We start from the raw sequence: 23,672 nt of genomic DNA on the forward strand, positions 1-23,672 counted from the left end.
ACCAGTCCTGTGAAAATAGACCAATGCCACTAAACGTTATAAGCTCACAAATTAAAAAAATAAATAAAATAAAATTCCACCACTAGGTGGCGCCAGATCCAAACTTCTCAGGAACCTTCAGGGCATGGTCTTGATGACACATACAAAGTTTCATAATGATATGCCAATGCGTTCATAAAATACAGCATTTTGCGTCAAAATTCAAAATGGCTGATGCCAAAAATGGCCGACATGGGAAAATTGGGTATTGTTTGACTCGGAATGTTTCACCGAATCTAAAGAGAACAGTTTTATCATTTTTGGCCAAAGCGTTGAAGAGTTATATGCCAAAATAGGCGTTTTTGCTATCTCCTGACCAGTAGGGGGCAGTTTGGCGAAACGCTGCAGGTGACCTCAAGGCATGATGGAGATGACACATGCCAAGTTTTGTAACAATCGGTCAAATTGTTGCGGAGATACAGCATGAAGTCCATTTTGGCGTGCTCGCCGTCAACTTCGTGAAGTCATTTCTCAAGAACGATTTCAAACATCAAAAAAAAAAAAAAAGCGATAACTTCAGCTATATCTCACGATCGCTTAAAAACATCTGGGTGGAAATCGAACAAAAATTGTAGGAGCAGCAAGGATAAACATGTTTCCTTAACATTCTAAATGGCAAAAAATCTAGTCAGGCAGAAATCAAAACCAAGGTATGCATTCGACTCGGCATTACCTCAGGAATTAGGAGAAAAAAATATTTTGTCTCTAGGACTTACAGTTCAAAAGTTATTTGCGTACACGACTGAAACTTTGACCTGTTGGTGGCGCTAAAGAGTTTGAGTTACAGACTACAAATTTGCTGTGGTATCAGTTCAGACTGTCCTCTAGCTGTGTGCAAAATTTCATAACTTTCCTGTGAACGGTTCTATGGGCTGCCATAGACTCCCTTAGCAGAAAAAAAAAAGAATAATAAGAACACTAACGATTGCAATAGTGGTCTTTGCCCTTTCAAGGCTTGACCCCTAAAGAACAATAACGATTACAATAGGGGTCTTTGATCCTTTCAGGACTTGACCCCTAATTATAATAAATAATGGCAGAAAACATCAACCAAAAAAGAGAGAGAAGAAAAAAAGGAGAGAATATAGAGAGAGAAATGATCTTTGCCCACTAAGTCCGGAAAGAAAGGGGGGCTTTTAAAATGAAAAACTCCACAACAAAGAGCCCAGCAGACTGTAGCATTCTCTTCAATTTCCCTGAAAGTACTCAGCACAAGCCACCTGCTAACATATTCAGCACATCAAATACATGTCTGCTGTCATTCACATCAATGGAGATATGCTCTTTAGTGTGTGATATAGCTGTTTGTGCATGTAAAAGGTCTGCAAAGTTACAAAGCACAAAGTCCATGCAAAAGGGAGTTATTCTCTCCCACAGACAACACTGATCAAGAACTACATGAAACGGCTGGTTTGTAGTCCAGCCAATTCTTCCGTCAAGTATCTGCGTCACTAAGTAACACATTTGCATAATGCCCGCCTAAGGGCTACTTTGGCCGGCCCTCAATCAAACGTAGTTACAGCTGAGGCCAGGATGAGTTGGGTTAGTGTTGTCACCATGTTGAGAAGACACTGTTTTCTTCACTGTGAAAGCAAAACCTCTTTGTTTGGACTTCCAAAGGCAGACAAATTGAAGTATCAGTGGTTAAAATGTATTTTTTTAGCACTAGTCCTCAGCAGTACAACCACAACCAATGCCAGATTTTCAAGACGGTTACTCCTGAAAGATGGTGCAGTTCCCAATTTGTTGGGACAATCTGGTGTTTCAGGATCACAACCTGTAAGTATGCTTGATTATTTGTGGATTTATCTGCTACAGAGAGTTCAAAAGCAGAGTTTTGTGTTGTAACTTCAGTGTACACCCAGTGCCCTGCTGCAGGCCTCTGCTAACCTGCTAGCTAATGTTATTGTGTTGAAATAGTTTTGTTAATAAGCTGCTGGCCCACTTTTACCTACAATTGTGTAGAATTGTGCAGATTGTTTGTTGTTCTTACTACCATGAATAGTGATCATGTGTGGAGATGGATTTATTTTTACAAACGGTCATTTTACATCTGCAATCCACGGTAGTGCTTGGTTAACTTGCTCACTAACTCTCTAATACACCCATTAAAGTCCAACCGGGAGTGAGCCTCTGTTCTCCGTTCATATATCAGGCGAAAAAAGTTCAGCTACACCCATTCCAGAAAAAGATGACTAACTTTGATGCACTACGTGTCTTTTACTTTAAGCTTTGTTAGGTTCAAAATAATCAAAGAAAGCTACTAAATTAAAACTTACCACTGTGAAACATCCAGCTCAAGTCATGCTTGTGAAGGTGTTTCAGGTCGATCAGCTTGTTCTTCCAAACTTTCATTATTTCATTCATTATCGGTCTCGGGCTAGAGCTGGTACGGCAAAAACTGACGGCACTGTTACCATAGTTACAATAGTGTTTGCAGCTGCTCAGGAAGCCTGAAACTCAGTTATGGTAAGGGCCGTTTATTTCCAGCACATGCTCTATGCGGTTGACCAATCACAACAGACTAGGCCAGCTGACCAATCAGAGCAGACTGGGCTTTTCGAAAAGGGGAACTTTAAAGAGACTCTTTAAAGCTCTGCGAGCTGAAAGCGCGGATCTCTTTCCAACGAGATACAAGGGACTGCTGCATTATCTGCCTTACGGAAACTTGGATGTCTGCGGAGATTCCAGACTCAGCCATTGAACCCGCAGGGTTCTCCGTGCACCGAGCGGACAGAGCGAAAGACCTCTCAGGTAAAAGTAGAGGTGGTGGAGTATGTTTTATGATCAACAAATCCTGGTGTGATCAGAGGAACGTACATTCTATCAAGTCTTTCTGCTCTCCTGATTTGGAATTTCTTATGCTTCTGTGTCGACCATTCTGGCTACCGAGGGAATTCACAGCGGTCATTATCACAGCTGTGTACATCCCGCCACAAGCCGACACAGACTGGGCACTCAAGGAACTGTATGGGAGGAGAAGTGAGCAGGAAACCGCGCACCCTGAGGCCGCGTTCATTGTGACCGGGGACTTTAATAAAGCCAGTTTAAAATCAGTCGCACCAAAATACCACCAGCACATTAGTTTCAACACACGAGGGGACCGGGTTTTGGACCATTGCTACTCTCCCTTCCGGGATGGCTACAAATCCCTCCCCCGCCCACCATTTGGCAAATCAGACCACTCTTCCATTCTGCTTCTGCCAGCTTAGAGGCAGAAACTGAAACAGGAAGCACCCACCCTCAGAACGATCCAGTGCTGGTCGGACCAATCAGATTCTATGCTACAAGACTGTTTTGATCACACGGACTGGGAGATGTTCCGGTCCGCCTCTGATGACGACATCGAGCTTTACGCTGATAGCGTAATGTGTTTCATCAGAACGTGCGTAGAAGACGTGGTTCCGACCAGAACAATACGGATCTATCCGAATCAGAAACCTTGGATTAATAGCGATGCTCGCTTGGCACTTAATGTGCGGACCTCCGCTTTTAATTCCGGTAACGCGGAGGAGCATAAACAAGCCAGTTATGCCCTCCGAAAAACTATCAGAACCGCAAAATGCCAGTACAGGAGCAAGATTGAAGGACAGTTTAACACCACCAACTCTAGAAGCATGTTAATTCCCTGCCACATCATCACGGACTTTAAAGGGAATAAAAACTCTGCCATGAACACCACTGCCTCTCTCCCGGATGAGCTAAATACTTTTTATGCTCGTTTCGAGGGAAATAACATCGCCCTCGCGGAGAGAGCTCTCGCGGCTGAAGCTACAGAGGTTAGTTCACTCTCCGTCCCTGTAGCGGATGTAACCCGATCCTTCCGACGGGTGAATATCCGCAAAGCCGCGGGCCCAGACGGCATTCCGGGCCGCGTCATCAGAGCATGCGCGAACCAGCTGGCTAGTGTTTTTACGGACATTTTCAACCTTTCCCTCTCTTTGTCTGTAGTCCCCACATGCTTTAAAACATCCACCATTGTGCCTGTTCCAAAACAATCAAAAATAACTTGCTTAAATGACTGGCGTCCTGTTGCTCTGACCCCCATCATCAGCAAATGCTCTGAGAGACTAATCAGAGATTACATCTGCTCTGTATTGCCTCTCTCTCTTGACCCGCTGCAGTTTGCTTACTGCAACAACCGCTCCACTGATGATGCCATTGCATCTACAATACACACTGCTCTCTCCCACCTGGAAAAAAAGAACACTTATGTGAGAATGCTGTTTGTAGACTACAGCTCAGCATTCAACACCATAGTGCCCTCCAAGCTAGATGAGAAACTCCGGGCTCTGGGCTTAAACAGCACGCTGTGCAGCTGGATCCTGGACTTCCTGTCAAGCAGACGCCAGGTGGCAGCAACATCTCCTCATCACTGACCCTCAACACTGGAGCCCCACAGGGCTGTGTTCTCAGCCCACTCTTGTATTCCCTGTACACACATGACTGTGTGGCAACACATAGCTCCAAAGCCATCATTAAGTTTGCTGATGACACGACGGTGGTAAGTCTGATCACTGACAATGATGAAACAGCCTACAGAGAGGAGGTGCACACTCTGACACACTGGTGTCAGGACCACAACCTCTCCCTCAACGTCAGTAAGACAAAGGAGCTTGTGGTGAACTTCAGAAGAAAAGACAGAGAACACAGTCCCATCACCATCAATGGAGCACCAGTGGAGAGAGTCAGCAGCTTCAAGTTCCTGGGTGTCCACATCACTGAGGAACTCACATGGTCCAACCACACTGAAGTCGTTGTGAAGAAGGCTCATCAGCGCCTCTTCTTCCTGAGATGGCTGAGGAAGTTTGGAATGAACCGCCACATCCTCACACTGTTCTACAACTGCACTGTAGAGAGCATCCTGACTGGCTGCATCTCCGCCTGGTACGGCAACAGCACCGCCCACAACCGCATAGCACTGCAAAGGGTGGTGCGAACTGCCAGACACATCATCGGAGGTGAGCTTCCCTCCCTCCAGGAAATATATACAAGGTGGTGTGTGAAAAAAGCTCGGAGGATCATCAGAGACTCCAGCCACCCAAGCCATGGGCTGTTCTCACTGCTACCATCAGGTAGGCGGTATCGCAGCATCAGGACCCACACCAGCTGACTCCATGTTAGCTTCTTCCCCCAAGCAATCAAGACTTCTGAACTCTTGATCTCCCACGATCAAATACATCAGCACTGCACTTTATTACCCTTACTCTTATATCTCACACCGGACTGTCATAAATTATATTATTATTATATTATATTCTCTCTAAACAACTGACTATCAACCGACAGCCTGAATGTCAATACAGTACAATACTGTACATTCTACATATACTATATATACTTTTTTATATATTTTTATTTTTTATTTTTATTGAATAATGTGTATCTATATAGTGCGTATTGTATACTGTACAGTGTATGTTATTATTTGTATATTGTTGAGTGTAATTATGTGTATATCAGATGTTTAAATTGTGCTGTGTTAATCTGATGTTATTGTAAATTGGTATATGTCTCATCACTGTCACGACTGCTATGTTGATCTGAACTGCACCCAAGAATTTCACACACCATTGCACTTGTGTATATGGCTGTGTGACAATAAAGTGATTTGATTTGATTTGATCAGAGCGTTTGAGCCGGAATATGAAGAGCGGGGGAGAAAAAATTTACAGTATGAGATAAATAATGTGTTTTTTGAACATTAAAGCATGTAAACCTATTCTAGTAGACCCCCAAAATAAAATCATGAACCTGTAAATTAGCATAATATGGGCTCTTTAATAAATAAATAAAAAATAATACAAAAATTAAAATTATAGAACTTTTAATGTTTGTTGCAAAGCGAGCCAGTTTACTTATTTTATTCTCAAAACATTACCAGTTTCACACTAAAAGGGTCATGATGCAGGTCTCGTCAATGGTTTGTTCGCCAATGGTTTGGCTTTCCATTCAGCACAAAACTGAATAAAACAGGCTGCATGACAATGATAAATGTTTTCTGCAAGAATTAAATTAACATACAGGTGCGAGAGACTTCAACATTTCTAAATTGCACAAATAAAAATTACATATTCGTCTTTCGTTTGCTTTTGCTCGCCTGTCAATAATTACCCCTTTGTAGTCAAAGATGCCAAGAACTATGTTTCTATTTGATTAAAGTTCATCACTGAGAAGGTTTACCTGCAAACTTTGTAGCGCCAAATAGCAAAAGTAGCCTCAAGAATGGACACAGAGTGGCAGTATCACATTTTCCCTTGAGCCGAATATCGCACTAGAGATCGCTAAGTTTGTTCCAAGGGAAAAGTGAAAGCTGGAAAGAGCGCACTTCCATGTATGGTTTCCAGATTGCACAAAATAAGTATAACTTTAGGTGGAATATTTCTAATTTGCACAAGTATAAATCTCTAATTGGGGGGTTTGCATCTCTTATCTGGCAACCCTGCGGATGCACGTTAGGTCCCAATGCAAGATAACTGAAATGTCAAATAATTCAATCTTTTTGGATAAATGAACCACGTAAGTTGCCCATGTCTGCCAGACAATGACATACCGTAAATTACAGCAGACTATCCTGATTCAAACGAGCCAAAACACAATATAATATAATAAGTAGATTTTGAAATCCTCACAGTGTACATGCAAAGACGATGCACAAAAGGGCACTCAACACAAGTTGTGTGTGTGTGTGTGTGTGTGTGTGTGTGTGTGTGTGTGTGTGTGTGTGCACATGTCCGAGGATTTTGTGTGTGCAAACACACATCCACATATGTGCCCATCTAAAGGATTGGGATGCTCCTGAACACTTAATATTTCTGTATTTTGTAGTCTAATCCATTTATTTCCAGTGGCCTGTTACTTTAGACTGGGAACACTACAGGTGTAATAAGTGAAATAAAACCAATAACATTTTTTTGAAAATATGAAATAAATGTGTGTTCAGATGCCCTGTGTGAATAAAGTCATGGAATTTTATTCCAACTGGATGAAATAAACTACAGTTTTCAGAAAAAAAAAAAAAGTTAATCGGTCTGTTTTGACTGGAACACAATATAAGGGTTAAGCAAACTCTAGCCTACCGGTATATTAACAACCCTGGAAAAATGTCTTGACTACTTATAATTGCTTAAATCTCATTAAGAATCTGTATGACATCTCATTATAGCGTTTTCAAATGAGCCAAAAGTGTTGTGTTCCGAACGGAATAATTTCACACCAATCTGACAGCATCTTAGCAAACACCATTTATGGAAGTCACCACAGAGGATATAACATACAGTACTTTCATACAAAACAGTCCACATAGCATTTTATCCTAAGAAACTAAACATTGGTCTAATATGGACACAGATTAAACCATACTTAATCTGCATCTCACAACCAAGTAATCAGAACTGGCCTGGACTTATTTTAGACAGTTTATTGAAGCATGTTTGATTTTTAAACCATGTTAGAAATCTAAATACAAATCAAATGCATGTCAACCTGCTGTGCTCTGAAGAAGGGCTGGGTGATAAAATCGCAGAATCTGTTGATGGTTAATAAGCTAATGGCCACAGATCTTCACCATTTTGCTGAAGCAAAGTCCTGACAAAATTAGGTAACTATACCCTTTAAATAATTTCATAAATAAAACACTTTTCCCCGGCTGGTTTACAGCAGCCCTCTGCAGCAATTTAAAGCTTTTAAATGCATTTTGTTCCAAAAGAACACCAAGAGGACCAGGAGTTACAAGTTACAATTTTTCTTGATTTATGCCTGTAGAAATCTCTTAGGCTTTTCAGTTTGCTTGACTCTGTCCATAGCCTGGAAGACGCTGGTGTAAGAACTAAAATAACTTCGTAGTGCAGAACATTCATCTATATAACACAGCCATATATGCTCTCATAAAAAAAAAATAACCTGAAGATATATATTATGAAATGATGCTGCATTGTCCTGCAAACAGAAATGAAATACATCTCTGCTGTAACTTTAAGACTACTTAATTATCTAGATCTTGATGATCTAAAAGAAGCTATAAACCTAGCCTAAGCCCATGAAATACTGCATTCCTCCCATTTGAGGCAGTCAGACTACTTAACACAAACATCTGTGTAGTTGCCTACTTCTACAAAAGAGGCAATTCCAAAAATGTAACCACATTTTCAAGATTAGTGTAACAAATATTAAAAAGAATCAGTCACTGGAAACCCATAATCAAACTCTAATCTGAATATTGGGAGACATGTTCCTCCTAAATGTCTATGGGTTTTTCAGTGACTGACTCTTAAACGTTTGCATTTGGTCCCCCAATATTTGGTTACATCTTTGAAGTTGCCCCATTCGTTTTCAACACCAGGTTTAAAATATACTTACTCAACCCTCTTAGCTTTAGCTTGTCGTACCCGCCATACTGTTTTGTGGATCTCAAAGTTGTAGTTAGCAGGCAAAGCTTTAATGGCATCGCTGAGCTCTGGATCTTTGAGGATGTCATCTGGAATCTGATTGGCCACTCTTCTTGGACCCCTCACTACATTTAAAACACAATATAAGAGTTGTTTAATTAGGAGATTGAAGGCTGAGTTTACTACAAGCATCACTAAACTCCAACCATCTTTTCATCTTTTAAGAACTTTAAAGTGAGTGTTTCTCAAAAACCACTTATAGCTATTCATCTGCTCCAAAATCAAGAGATCATCGGGGCAGAGGTCCTAAAATAAAGCACACCATTATTGAGAAACTCAAGCCTTGATATATTTTACACAAGCACACTGAAAAAAAAAAAAAATGGTGTAAATATAGCAGAAAAGACTAAATAATTTCTACATTAAATAAGTTAAAGCGTGAACTTGGAAATATTATGTAAATTCTACATTTATACTCAATTCAAACATGTAAAAATTAATGCTCAAGCTTATAAATATTATTTATGATTGTTACCTTTAAAATGCATCATCATGTATCAATCCTAAAGTAGAAATGCTTGTCATATTTATTTGCTACTTTGAGTTTGTTTCACAGGTAAATAAAATAAGTATATTTTACTTACATTTTCAAAGCTGGTGTTCCCTGCATGCACCGTACTTGAATAACTAATGAGCTTGCATGGTTTCTCTCAATTTTATTCATATTGTTTTCAATTGTTGATTTAGTTGTTACGTTTAGTAACTTTTTAATTTGTGAAGTCTGAAGTTCATTTTCTACTCAAAATGACCTGTTCATGAAAAATAAAAATTACCTGTTGGTTGTTACCGTCATCGTGTTTTGTGCACCAAGTGTTGAGGTCTGTGTGTGCAGCTCTATATCATGATTCTATCGCCTGTAATGAAAGGTGATGTTGCCTTTTAGACTACATAAACTCAGCAAAAAAAGAAACGTCCTCTCACAGCTGCATTAAGTACTGCAGTGCATCTCCTCCTCATGGACTGTACCAGATTTGCCAGTTCTTGCTGTGAGATGTTACCCCACTCTTCCACCAAGGCGCTTGCAAGTTCCCAGACATTTCTGGGGGGAATGGCCCTAGCCCTCACCCTCCGATCCAACAGGTCCCAGACGTGCTTAATGGGATTGAGATCCGGGCTCTTCGCTGGCCATGGCAGAACACTGATATTCCTGTCTTGCAGGAAATCGAGCAGTTTGGCTGGTGGTATTGTCATGCTAGAGGGTCATGTCAGGAAGAGCCTGCAGGAAGGGTACCACATGAGGGAAGAGGATGTCTTCCCAGTAACGCACAGCGTTGAGATTGCCTGCAATGATAACAAGCTCAGTCCGATGATGCTGTGACACACCGCCCTAGACCATGATGGACCCTCCACCTCCAAATCTATCCCGCTCCATAGTACAGGTCTCGGTGTAACACTCATTCCTTCGACGATAAATGCGAGTCTGACCATCACCCTGGTGAGACAAAACCGTGACTCGTCAGTGAAGAGCACTTTTTGCCAGTCCTGTCTGGTCCAGCGAAGGTGGGTTTCTGCCCATAAGCGACGTTGTTGCCGGAGATGTCTGGTAAGGACCTGTCTTACAACAGGCCTACAAGCCCTCAGTCCAGCCTCTCTCAGCCTATTGCAGACAGTCTGAGCACTAATGGAGGGATTGTGTGTTCCTGGTGTAACTCAGGCAGTTGTTGTTGCCATCCTGTTGTACCTGTCCTGCAGGTGTGATATTCTGATGTACCGATCCTGTGCAGGTGTTGTTACACGTGATATGCCACTGCGAGGACGATCAGCTGTCCTTCCTGTCTTCCTGTAGAGCTGTCTTAGGCGTCTCACAGTATGGACATTGCAATTTATTGCCCTGGCCACATCTGCAGTCCTCATGCCTCCATGCAGCATGCCAAAGGCACGTTCCCGCAGATGAGCAGGGACCCTGGGCATCTTTCTTTTGGTGTTTTTCAAGAGTCAGTAGAAAGGTCTCTTTAGTGTCCTAAGTTTATATAACTGTGACTTTAATTGCCTACCATCTGTAAGCTGTTAGTTTCTTAACGACCGTTCCACAGGTGCATGTTAATTAATTGTTTATGGTTCATTGAACAAGCATGGAAAACAATGTTTAAACCCTTTACAATACAGATCTGTAAAGTTATTTGGATTTTTACAAAATTATCTTTAAAATACAGTGTCCTGAAAAAGGGACGTTTCATTTTTTGCTGAGTTTAGTATGCATTAAGTTTCCCTATGAAAGGTTTTCGGATATCACGTGGTACAATCCCAATTCCAAAAAAATTGGGACAGTATGAAAAATAACAAAAACAAATTTTTTTTGTAAATTTGTAAATTATAAATCACCTTTTGCTACATTGAAAGCACTACAACTACACATTAAATGATGTTTTACCCTGTGTATTTCATTGTTTTTTGTTAAATGTACAGTCATTTCAAATCAGATGATTGCAACACGCTCCAAAAAAGTTGGGACTGTTGAGTGTTTACCACTATGAAACATCACCATTTCTTCTAATAACACTTAATAAACATTTGGGCACTGAAGACACAAGTTTGTTAAGTTTAGAAAGTGGAATTTACTTCCATTATGTAGGTCTTTAGCTGCACCATTGTACGTTGCCATGTATGTTGTACATCTTCTTTGCCAGATGGTGTGCTTCATAATGCGCCACACATTCTCAGTTGGAGACAGGGCAGGACTGCAGGCAGGCCAATCTAGCACCCACACTCTCTGCTTACACAGCCATGCATTTGTAATCCGGGCAAAATGTGGTTTGAAGTTGTCCTGCTGGAAAATGCAGGGGTGTCCCTGGAAAAGACGGTGCTGGATGGCAGTATATGTTGCTCCAAAATTTGTACATATCAGTCAGCATTCATGGTGTTCTCACAGATGTGCGATTTACCCATGCCATGGGCACTGACACACCCCTGGCCCATAAAGACACTGGCTTTTGGACCTGACGCTATTAACAGCTTGGATGGTCCTTTTCCTCTTTGGCCCGGATAACACGATGGTTGTGTTTTTCAAAAACTTTTTTAAATGTGGACTCTTTGGACCAAAAAAATCACAGTTCCACTGTTCTACTTTCCATCTAAGATGAGACCGAGCCCAGACAAGTCAGCAGCGCTTCTGGACAGTGTTGATGTAGGGCTTCTACTTTGCATAGTAAAGTCTTAACTTGCATCTGTGGATGCAGCGGCGAATGGTGTTGACTAACAAAGGTTTACTAAAGTTATCCCAAGCCCATGTTCATGATATCCATTACAGATGAAGGCAGTTTTTTAAGACAGTGACGTCTTAAGGGATCAGAGATCACACGCATTCAGAAGTGGTTTTCGTCTTGCCCTTTACACACCGAAATTTGACCAGATTCCTTGAATCTTTTAAATATATTGTGCACTGTAGAGGGTGAAATGCCCCAAATCCTTGCAATTTGTCTTTGGGAAACATTGTTCTCAAAGTGCTGGATTATTTGCTGAAGCATTTGTTTGCAAATTGACATGTCTTGAACAATCCCTGCTCTTGAAGAACTAGGCTGTTTTTGGAGGCTCCTTGTACAGTATACAGTACTATGAAACAATTGCCTCACCTGTTTCACATCGCCTTGTTATTTCAACTCAGATTGTTATTAGTCTTAAATTACCCCTGTCTCAACCTTTTTGGAGCGTGTTGCAATCATCTGATTTGAAATTACTGTACATTTAAAAATAATAATAATAATTCACAAGGTAAAACATCATATAATGTGTAGCTGTAGTGTTTTCAATATAGCAAAGCGTGAATATAATTTACAAATCACTACTTTTTGTTTTTATTAGCATTTTTCATACTGTCCCAACTTTTTCAGAATCGGGGATATACATGATTAAATGTGTTTATAAGGAAAGTTCGAAATGTGAAATGTTCTAATAATTTAATGTTCACTTAATTTTTACTAAGTATATTTTAGTAACATGTACATCATATTTGTAAGTAAACGTTGCTGTATTAAATGAAATGTTTAAGTTTAATTTACTCACTCACTTTGGTCAATTCATTGTGTCATGAAGTAAAGTAGATTTTACTTAATTTTATACCATTAAAATGTACTTAGAAATACTGTGTGCAAACACTTGTGAAATGAAATTAAGTGAATCTTACAAGTCATTCACAAAATGTGTTGTGTTGTTTGCACATGCCCATTAGGATGTCATGGGTGGTTGCTTTAGGGCATTGCTATGCGTTTGCTAAGGTGTTCTGGGTGATTGCTTACTGGTCCAAATCAAAAGAGCCCACCACTCTATGATGTTCTAGTCCCTAGATATGGCTTGTGTCTCTCCTTTAATGTAAAGACCCGGTCACACTATAATTTGCGCTCAATTCACTCCATTCCAAATGCATCTGAACGCGGGAGACTGGAAACGCAAGCTCATGCAAAAAAAAGAAAATAGCATATTGCACATCTCTCCTCAACAATCCACATGATTTGAGGTACAGTATCATTCATATCTGCAGCACAAATGGTGTGAAAATGTTTAATACTTGGGCTTAGGTTTTCTTTGCGATTCCATTGAATTTGTTAACATATCTGTCATTACTGTGAAGACAGAGAGGAACGGGAAGAAGGTGACAATAAGATGGAGAGGAGAGACATATGATCTGAGAGCAGCAGGACTGATATTTAATACATGAAAACATGATCATTAATCATTAGCTCACTGTAGTCACTGCAGATGCAGGTACTGTACTTGTAATGCTTGGGAGTAAAGCTGAAGAAATTCATACACAAACTGATGTGCTATTTAATTTACAGACAAAAAAAAAAAAAAAAAATCAAAAATGTCAAAAGTTGCCTAATTAGAAAATCAATCCACTCGTTCCATATATATAAATATATAGAAGGATTCTAGACTGTTTCACTATGTCACTAATGAAATGTCAGCAAATTTGTGACCTTTACCATGTTAACTCTTATGCACAAAAGGTCAGATTTCCTTGCTTCCATTGAAGCATGTAAGATGCTCTTCTGAATTCTCAAATCATGCTGGTGTAACAGGAGCCTGGTATGTGATAGCTGTGCAGTAAACCTTACTTCCCTGGCCTCAAGAGGCGCACTAGCGAGTGACACTAGGGGCTATAGCCTTTAGCCTCCTCGTTAGCACGCCCGCCTCCCATGCCAGCTAATGCCGGTTCGAATCCCACTCGGAGCGTGTTGAGCAGGACGGTTACAGTGGTGCCGTGACCCAGTTGGGAGTGAGGTTTAGGGGGGTGAGTGTAACGGGAGCCAGCTGGTACGTGCTGTGCATTGTGTGTAAACCACACTCCTCTGGCGCGAGAGGCGTACAAGTGACTGGCGCTAGGGGCTGTAGCTTTTAGCCTCCTCATTAACGCACCCGCCTCCCATGCCAGCTGATGCCGGTTCGAATCCCGCTTGGAGCAGGTTGAGCAGGACCGGTTACACTGGTATAATAAAGATCATCAGATTTTTCACATGGGGAGACAAAGCAGGTTTCATGATTCAAGTATATTTCATGTGATTTTTTTAATTTTCACTCAAATGTTATGCTAATAATATCATTTGCAATGAAAAAGTATTAATAAATAATATAAGAATAAAAGAGCTTTTACAAGGCTACATATATGACTGTGAGCCTTGTGAGTGGTTTTATACATTTCAAAATTACAAATAATTTCCTAATGAGTCAAACTTTTTTAATAAGGCACAAAATAACTAGTGCACCTTTAAGTAAGATTAGTAGTAGACGTTTAAAGCTATAACAATACCAAACATTCAGCATACAAATAATTAAATGTTAACTGCACCAACACATTAGGGGAGATCGGTGTTAGTAGTATAGACACAACATGAACAACATGAAATATATATATATATATATATATATATATATATATATAGGTAAATGGGAACCCGCAGTAACAACACTAATTTGATGACAACACCTTAATTTGAAATATTAAATCATATTTAAGTTATACTATTTATATTAGTTATATTATAAATACTATTTAAGCCTTCTTCAACAACATACATGTATTAAAAATGTATTATAGGCTGTTTTATAGCTTGGAAAAGTAAAAAGGGAAAGGTAACAGAATATCAAACTATTGTTTAGGTTAACATAACATATAATTGGTCATAATTGATTATAATACTGTACAAAATAAAAGCATAAGAAACACAAGTCACAACCTGACATTTATGAGAACAAAAAAATTCCTAAGAGAACAGTTCAACCATTCTGTTCAAATCTATCTTTATATTAATATACAGTAGTTGACCCTTGCGAGTGTGGTTTTATTTTGATTTTGAACAAATCATTATCCTATTTTATGACAGCTTTGAACTATGCGTTTTAAGCACTGATAGAGAAAAAGTATTTCTGTCACTGGACTTTTAAATCAAAACCATACAGTTAACCACTAACTCCCCCCTGTGACAACTAGCCCGGTCTCCTTTAAATGTTGTTAAGTAAGTTCAATTAACGTCTATTTTACTTTAGGACATTTCTCAGAATATTCTATAAAGTGACAGTAATATATATTTTATAGGACGCTATTTCCATAGCGTCAGTTAGCATTTGTGCATGCAGATCTATCGCGACGTTACTTTACAAGGCAGATCTGCACTTGATAGTTGACAGACATCGTAATCGCTTAAACGATTAAGTATTGAGAAATGAAAATATCATTTTTCACCATTAGCTTTTTTCGTAGAGAGCACTTCAATCTCGTTCGTGGGAGCTGCCATCTTTCCCTAAACAAACACACGTGGAGTGAGAAAAGGCATTACTCATCGAACACCGAGTTGACGTGAGCAAATCGAGAGTCGATACCATCGATACGAAGCGTGTAAGGACATACAACGTTGCTCTTTTTTGATTGCTAGAATTATGCATCAGAATAACAGAATCTCCCAACTCCTATCTATCTTTCCTTATCCCGCCAAATAAAATCCGTAATCACATTCAGGTAGGGGAGATGGGGCTAGTTGTCACAGTTTTTTTTTTTTTTTTTTTTTAGTCCAGAGAATATTTCTTAGGGTAAGTTTGTTTTTGAAAGTCAATTCCTATACAGGCACATACCTGAAATTCTTGGGTACGAAAAAGCTAGATAACATTCCCACTATTATTATGCAGGGGGGAAAAAAGATATAAGAAATTAAACACAGCTAGACCTTTTGTGATGACAACATGGGGGGATGTTGTTACACTATATGGGGTAAGTTGTCACAATGGAACCTGCCATTAAACAATCTATTCTATGTATTCAAAATGTAAACAGTAAATAGTTATAGTAATAGTAGTAATAGTAATCATAATAAGAATAGGCTAATTATAATGATGAAAAACAAGACAATTAATGTAGAAACAAATTTGTAAAATGTAGCTAATGTACAAAAATATCAAACCATTGTTTTTGCATAAACATTATTGTAATTAATAAATGTTATATATTTATAACATTTAAAATGCATGACATCTTGTCTTAATAAAAATGTAACAACTTACCACAACTTGTCATTTACCCTAATCACAGTTTAACATTATGATTAAAATCTGCCTTCATAATGTAGTTGCCCCCTGACTGACCTTGTTGACCTTTACTGCATTTTAATTGTGTTTATTTGTTTGCCCATGAGCTACAGTATAGCAAATCCTCTGTGTGACAACTAGACCCACTCTCCCCTATTTTCTTTCATGTTATGTATATATATCTGTATGCAGAATATTCCACACTGAGGGGTTCAGTGTTATTCTCACACTCCTTATTAATCAAACGTATAAAGAGCCTTCCTTGACTCCTCATCTCCATCTGTGCTCTCTCGCCTGATTTGCCTACCTCTAAATGGAGAGGGAAGTGCTAGCTTGAGTCACCAGTCTTCTTCACAGTGAATGAATCAGTAGTGGAAGTGCTCATGTGTCTCAGGTGCATGTACATATCACAGCAAACTACACACCAAGGAAAAAGCGACAGAATTGTTGTGTCAACCATGTGTGATGAAAATGGTGTTCACTGTGCAGTTTTACTGAATGATCGATCAACATTTGTTCTGCTTTAATGAACATTATGTTCTGGTATAAAAATAAAAGTTATTTATTCCTTTTCTTTTGCTTAATTGTTTTTTTTTTTTTTTTTATTGAACCTTGTTTTGCAAGGTAAGTCTCTATTACGAGAGACCTGACCAGCAGGGCAGCATACAACATCACAACAATAAACTTAAAACAATGGACAAATATGACAAAAGCAATTGTGTTGTGAAAGATATAATTCAATGAACAGTGAATAAAATGTTAACTCATGCAAATAACCTAAAAATGTTCTTCATGTGGCAATGTCTAAATTAAATGATGAAGTCCAAAAATATGATTTAATTTGACTGAACCAACCTAGATTAAGTTACACCAATGAAGGTTGGATCAGGTCAGAATCCGATACACTGAAAAAAAATGTAACCTAGGGAATTTGCTAAATTTACTGCTTTGATTCAAGTTAAAATTTCTTAAAGGGATAGTTCACCCAAAAATGAAAGTTCTGTCATCATTTACTCACACTCATGCCATCCCAGATATGTATGACTTTCTTTCTTTTACTAAACACAAACAAAGATTTTTAGAAAAATATCTCAGCTCTGTGTATGTCCATACAATGCAAGTGAATGGTGACCAGAACTTTGAAGTTCAAAAATGCATTTGAAGGGAGCATAAAATTAATCCATAAGACTCCAGTGGTTAAATACATATCTTCAGAAGCAATATGATAGGTGTGGGTGAGAAACAGATCAATAGTTAAGTAATTTTTACTATTAATCTAAACTTTCACTTTCACTTTACATTCTTCTGCTTTTGTTTTTGGCGATTCACATATTTGTGCATATTGCCACCTACTGGGCAGGGAAGAGAAAATGGATTTAAATATTGATCTGTTTCTCATCCACACCTAACATATTGCTTCTGAAAATATGGATTTAACCACTGGAGTCATATGGATTACTTTTATGCTGCCTTTATGTGCTTTTTGGACCTTCACATTTCTGGCCACCATTTACTTACATTGTATGGACCTACAGAGCTGAGATATTCTTCTAAAAATCTGTATATTCTGAAGGAGAAAGAAAGTCCTACACATCTGGTATGGCATGAGGGTGAGTAAATGATGAGAGAATTTTCATTTTTGGGTGAACTATCCCTTTAGGTGCTGAATCAATCTGAATACATTAGGTAACACCAACAAAACAAACTATAAGGGTTATATCAGTAACAATTGCAGGTTACCACTTTGTACAGTGTGAAATAGCTTCTTAAGATACCAACTGCATATTTTCACTTTTTACTGTGTAGACAGGATGTAAATGTACTAACTAAACTAAAAGCACTGACTAACATTTTCTTCAAATCTTTGGCTTGAGTCCTAAAACCACTTAGATACACTTTTTTGCTCCAACTATTATGTGAATTAGTTTAATAAACTGATATTTTAATTTTGAAAAGCCACACGCACTATAGTACCTCTATATAATTTATCAGCAAGGTTGCATTCAAGTTCTATACAATTAGTGGCATAAGAAAAGGAGAGAGAGGGACAGACAGACAGTGACTGTGAAAGAAAGAGCGACCCAGAATTAACCGTGCTGAACATACGATAACCAACAGACTTAACCATAACATGCTAATGTCAGATTATTTTTGAGAGAGAGAAAACAACACTCCAAAAATGGATTGAGAGCCACATCAACGCATCTCTCAACTGGAGCGCCTCATCCGCGCGAGAGGAGGAACATATTTCCCACTCTGTCGCGCGACTCTCCAACCGCACACTCATTTGCTCTATATGTGAAGGTTTGTTTTGGTCTTGAAGCTCAAAATATCTGGACGAAATGCTGTCAAGAAGGTGTATTGTTGGACGTTTTGTATGGATGCAGCGGGACACCTCCCCATAGTTCGGCGTATTGTCTCTGATATCCAAGAGTGCAGGAGAGACCGACACAGACCAGAGTTCTTGCGTCTTGGATTGAGGACTATCTGCTAAATGTACCCGACATCTCTGTTTTAGAGCAATAACCTAATTTCAAACGAGGCAAATTTGGCAATTACAGCGTTTAAAGCATTTTGGATAACATACTGTACTGCTTGTTCCATGAAGCTGATGGGTCGCTGAGTTGAACTACCACCAGGTGCCTCTGCCTAATCCATTCAAGACAGTCTGAGTGGATAAAACCAATTAATCAAACAGAATGTGTTTTACGTTTGGACTGCTGTCAGTTGCATCTTTTGATATATTTGCTCGGGACCACACAGGATGAAAAGGGACATCAACATTGCTATAAATGATCCCAATTGAAAAGAAGTCTCTCTGAGCTATAGGAGTTCTGCACGACGCAGCTTTCTGCACAATACATTTATGTTTTCTGATTAAATCAGACGACATTTGATAGATTGCTTGGCATCGTATTGACAGTGTGAAGTCACGCTCGAGCTGGAATACAAGAATAAATGAACCTGAGTGGACTGAGACAGAATTAAAAAGATCCAACATGTTTAAACGGGGTAAGTGCAATTTACAAGTTTCGTCCCTGCTGTTTTTAGATAAACATCAGTTTGAGTTTGGGAATACACACACACACACACACACACACACACACACACACACACACATTTGTGTATAAATATATATATATATATATATTATTATTATTATTATTTTTTTTTTTACTTTTATTTATTTATTTTATTAAAAAGCATCTCGTGTTGAAACACTCCTGCTGGATGGAAATGTATTTATTTATTTATTTATTTATTTATTTTTGAGCTTCTTTAGATGCAAAATTGTATAAAGTGTGTCATTGTTGGCAAGGCTTTGAAAGTTTATGTAAATGGATATAAAGTTCTCACCGCTCTCACCCATGACCATTTTCCCTGAATCATGTGTGACTGGCCCCTCGGTGAGCTCGGCATGATGTAGTCGCGTTTAAAATATTAATTATATCTCACAATATTTTCCTAAGATGCTAGTGGCGCGTGCCGCACTGCAGTTTACGGCCGGGTTTTCATCGGAATGCACAGTGCTGCTGTCTGCTTGGCTTCCATATTTCCCATGGTGGGTTAAACGGGTTTAGCTCGAACAGTCTGGCACACTTATTTATGGAGAGGGGTTTATGATCAAATGATTTAGTCTAAACAGTGAACAAGTCAACATAGAAGACATGTTGCTGTCAGTCAGAGACAGTTGAATGACCTGGCTGGTAGATAAAAGACTTGTCAGCTTCCACTAGATAAAATGTGTGTGTGAACAGAATGTGAAATGTTATATTACTTCCCAGTGTTTACCATGTTTAAACTAGGACATTTCACTTGCCCCATTTACTGCACTTTTAACCGTCCCCAGAATTCTTTCATGGCGCTAGTAGCTAGATGTATAAGCTTAGCTTTGGGGTTACTGACTGTTGTAAGACGTGTATCGAAGCGTTTCTAGTCAGTCTGGAAAAGCGAATTTCCTCGGAGGAGGCCCAAAGCTTAATGCAGAGACAATTGTTATTTCAGTAGACTTGGTGTAGGAACAAAAACGCACCTATCAAGCCTCTCCGGAGCACTAAAGACCCTTTATGAAAGTCTGTGGTGTAGTCGAGGATAAAAGCGATAAAAAGGGGGTTGGTTTTTCAAGTAGGTACCTCAAGGTAAGTCCCCATAATTGTAATTGTAATCTTTTTGGAGACATTTGGCCCCACACTGACACAAACACCATACATGTTTGGTTTGCTGTCATGATGGGGACTTTCCACTGCCTTGGATTTTTTAATGTCAAGCTAATTACCCAGCTAACAAATTTGTTTTTAAAACATTATCGAAATGTACAGTGTAAAAAAACAAAACAAAAAAAAACATACTTTTAATGGTAACGTGACTTGGTTAACCGGTAGTTACCTTAAAATATATGGTAAATATTTGCAATATTTTTAAAAAGATAATACATGTAGTTTTATGGTAAACTTTTGTAAAAAAAAAAAAAAAAAAAAAAAAAAATATATATATATATATATATATATATATATATATATATATATATATATTTAAAAAGTATGATCTTCTGTATAATTAACAGTAAAAATGTATAGTATGTTTAACAAGAGTGTACATGTACTTTTTACGGTAAATTATTGTTTAAATTACAGTAAAAAACAATAACCGGGCGTTCCCAGAATTCCCTGCGTGACCCATTACATTTAATTATATTTTATGGAATAGTTATGTTCTTCGTATTTTTAATATCATTTATGTATTTTGGGGTGTTCTGTGTTATATTTGATGTAGTTTAGGTAATGTTTATTGCATAATTTTAATTCCACTTGTGTTACCCTGATGGTGATGCCTCCGCGTCTGAGATGTCAGTCTGCACATCTTATCACGTGGCTTGTTGAGCACGTTACCACAGAGACGTAGCGCGTGTGGAGGCTTCACACTATTCTCCGCGGCATCCACACACAACTCACCACGTGCCCCACTGTGAGCGAGAACCACAAATTATAGTGACTATGTGGAGGTTACCCCATGTGACTCTACCCTCCCTAGCAACTGGGCCAATTTGGCTGCTTCGAAAACACGACTCCAGGGGTGGTAGTCAGCGTCAATACTCATTGAGCTACCCAGGCCCTGTGTTTTTGTTACTTTAACCCCTAACCAAAAACACCATCACTAAACCTAACCATATAGTGTAACACCTTACCCAGAGCGTAAACATAACCATTATATTAAAGGGATAGTTCTCCCAAAAATTTAATTTTTTATTAAATTCCGTCAACATTTACTCCCTCTCATGCCATCCTAGATGTATCACTTTCTTTCTTCTGCAGAACACAAATGTGGATTTTTAGAAGAATATTTCAGCTCTATTGGTCCATACAAAGCAAGTTAATGGTGACCAAAGTTTTTAAGCTCCAAAAACCAGATAAAGGCAGAATAAAGGTAATCCATAAGACTCCAGTTGTTAAATCCATGTCTTCAGAAGCGATCCAATCGGTTTTGGGTAAGAACAGGCCAAAATATAACTATTTTTTCACTATAAATCTTGACATCAGCAGTAGCCCTGGCAATCAGGATTTAAAGCTTGATTACACTTCCTAGCACCATCTAGCGCTCTGCTCATTTGTCAAGCACTAGGAAATGTAAACGAGCTTGAAATCATGGTCGTGCCTAGAGACTGCAATGGCAAGATGTATAGTGAAAAATGAGTTATATTTTGGTCTGTTCTCACCAAAAATTGATTAGATCACTTCAGAAGACATTGATTGAACCACTGGAGTCATATGGGTTTTCAAATTTTTATTCACCATTCACTTGCATTGTATGGACCTACAGAGATATTCTTCTAAAAATCTTCATGTGTTCAGCAGAAGAAAGAAAGTCATACACATCTGGGATGGCATGAGGGTGAGTAAATGGTGACAGAATTTTCATTTTTGGGTGAACTATCCCTTTGATGTTAAAAGCCCTGATGTGTAATACAGAAGAAAGTAACACTTCCAGGTTCCGAAGGTATGTTCGTGAAACTTATGTGACTGGTTGATGTACGAATGAAGTTGTACGAATTGGTACGAATTCGCCACCTTGTAGTATTGTGACGAATTCTCATGAGACTTTGTTGCAATGTTGGAACTGTGAAAATGTCAAGTTTTCTTAATGTGAGTAGAACTTTATTTAAAGGCCAGCATGAAATTAATGAAAATGTGCAAACTTCCTGAAAAATTTATTTGCCAGCTTCTTTAACAGTTTTTGCTCTCAAAAAAATATTTTAAAGAATTTATGATGAACAGTGTTGCGTTAAGAACCCCTAAACTTAATCCTCACTGTAACCTGTTTTGTTCCATTGTGTTATGTGCATTGTACTCATCAGTTAAGGCACATACTGGTCTCTTCAGAGGCTAGTTTGGTTTTTTTGCGAGCTACATGCACTTACTGTAGGAATGCACCTGCTTTGGGTAAGTTTTTGTTTTGGGTATGATGTTTAATTTTAGATTTTTTAATAATTATGATGAAAAATTCTTTTTAAAAGTCAGAAGAGTAGCTTTTAGGGTAATGAGATTTCTTTGCTCTGTCAAGTATTAATTGGCCTTTCACATCAGAGTGCTTTTGATATTGTGAAAAATTCTGCATAAATAAGAATAAGATAGAAAGAGAGAATACTGTATCTGAAGTGATGCACTGGTGTGATATTTTTAAAACAAATATCTGGCATAACTGGTAGCTGGAGCTGGTTCCTGGCTCACCTTGAGCTGTGTGGTACTGCGCTGGTTGCCAGGCTGTGTAGAGCTGTGCTCTCTCGTTATCACCTGATATCTGCGTTGTTGCATGTCAGCAAGTGATTGTCAGATTCTTAAGGAACTGCGAGAGGGTATTGGTCCATTTTATTGAAATTGCTTCTTTGATTTCCTCTCAATCTCCTTCTCTTAAACAGACACACAGAGAGACGTTTTTGTCTCCATGTTTGTAATACAAAGGTGCAACTACTGTATATTTCCCATCCATCTTTTGTTTGCTTCCTATTCTCTGTCTCTCTCTCGATCTCCAGCTTGCAATTCACAATTGCTGACAGTTATTTAAATTGAATTTTGTATATATGATGCTACATTGCATATTCAGATTTCAGATTCTTATCTGAAAGCAGTGCTTCTGACTATTATTGGTTTGTTGTGCTGAGTTGTCAGTATAGGGAACAGCCTGGCTTTTGAAATCCAGCCTTGAAAACACAACAAAGCTCTTATTGTGAGGCCCAGAAATCCAGCGCGCTCTACATCCAGTGACAAATATATTCTGTGCCTGAGTGGATTCAGTTCATTTGAAATTGTGATTGCTCTTCTTCATATGTTTTACGCAAGACAAACAAAAAAATTAGATCGCACATAACCCAGTCCTGGAAGCAAAACAGGAAGATATTACCTGCAAAACTTCTTGAATGAAATTAGAGAAATAACAACTCTTTTGTGGATAAGCATGATTATGCAGCTGTGAGTGGAAAAACTAGGCATTCCAACATGATCCTAGACCATTATAGGCAGATGGATTAGAAAGGGGAGCAGCAGTCTGTAAGCAAAAGAGGTAACACCTGTGGCCTGACAGCACTGTCCTCCACAGATGCTCATGTTCTCTGTCTCTGAGACCCTTACTCATCAGTCCCCTACAGATAACTTAAACAGCCTGGACCTGCTCAGTTCTGTT

At 38.8% G+C, this 23,672-nt stretch overlaps 2 protein-coding genes across 3 annotated transcripts in view; one reads left to right on the forward strand and one right to left on the reverse strand.

Moving 5' to 3' along the window:
* Positions 1 to 15,235, reverse strand: part of dph1 (diphthamide biosynthesis 1) — a 127,741-nt gene extending 112,506 nt beyond the window's left edge. Inside the window, 3 exon segments of the mRNA XM_051666149.1 lie at position 7,650; positions 8,403 to 8,551; positions 15,163 to 15,235. Coding sequence (XP_051522109.1) covers position 7,650; positions 8,403 to 8,551; positions 15,163 to 15,214 — 202 coding nt within the window. The 5' untranslated portion in view covers positions 15,215 to 15,235.
* A 3,041-nt stretch (positions 15,236 to 18,276) lies between these two features.
* Positions 18,277 to 23,672, forward strand: part of rtn4rl1b (reticulon 4 receptor-like 1b) — a 274,711-nt gene continuing 269,315 nt past the window's right edge. The window contains exon 1 of one of the 2 annotated variants that reach the window (XM_051666143.1): positions 18,277 to 19,010. In XM_051666143.1, coding sequence (XP_051522103.1) covers positions 18,998 to 19,010 — 13 coding nt within the window. In that variant the 5' untranslated portion in view covers positions 18,277 to 18,997. The remainder of the gene's footprint in view (positions 19,011 to 23,672) is intronic. The other variant, XM_051666144.1, reaches the window with a different exon arrangement.

The sequence above is a fragment of the Myxocyprinus asiaticus genome, chromosome 31 (genome assembly GCF_019703515.2).
Source record: "Myxocyprinus asiaticus isolate MX2 ecotype Aquarium Trade chromosome 31, UBuf_Myxa_2, whole genome shotgun sequence".
Taxonomy (NCBI): domain Eukaryota; kingdom Metazoa; phylum Chordata; class Actinopteri; order Cypriniformes; family Catostomidae; genus Myxocyprinus; species Myxocyprinus asiaticus.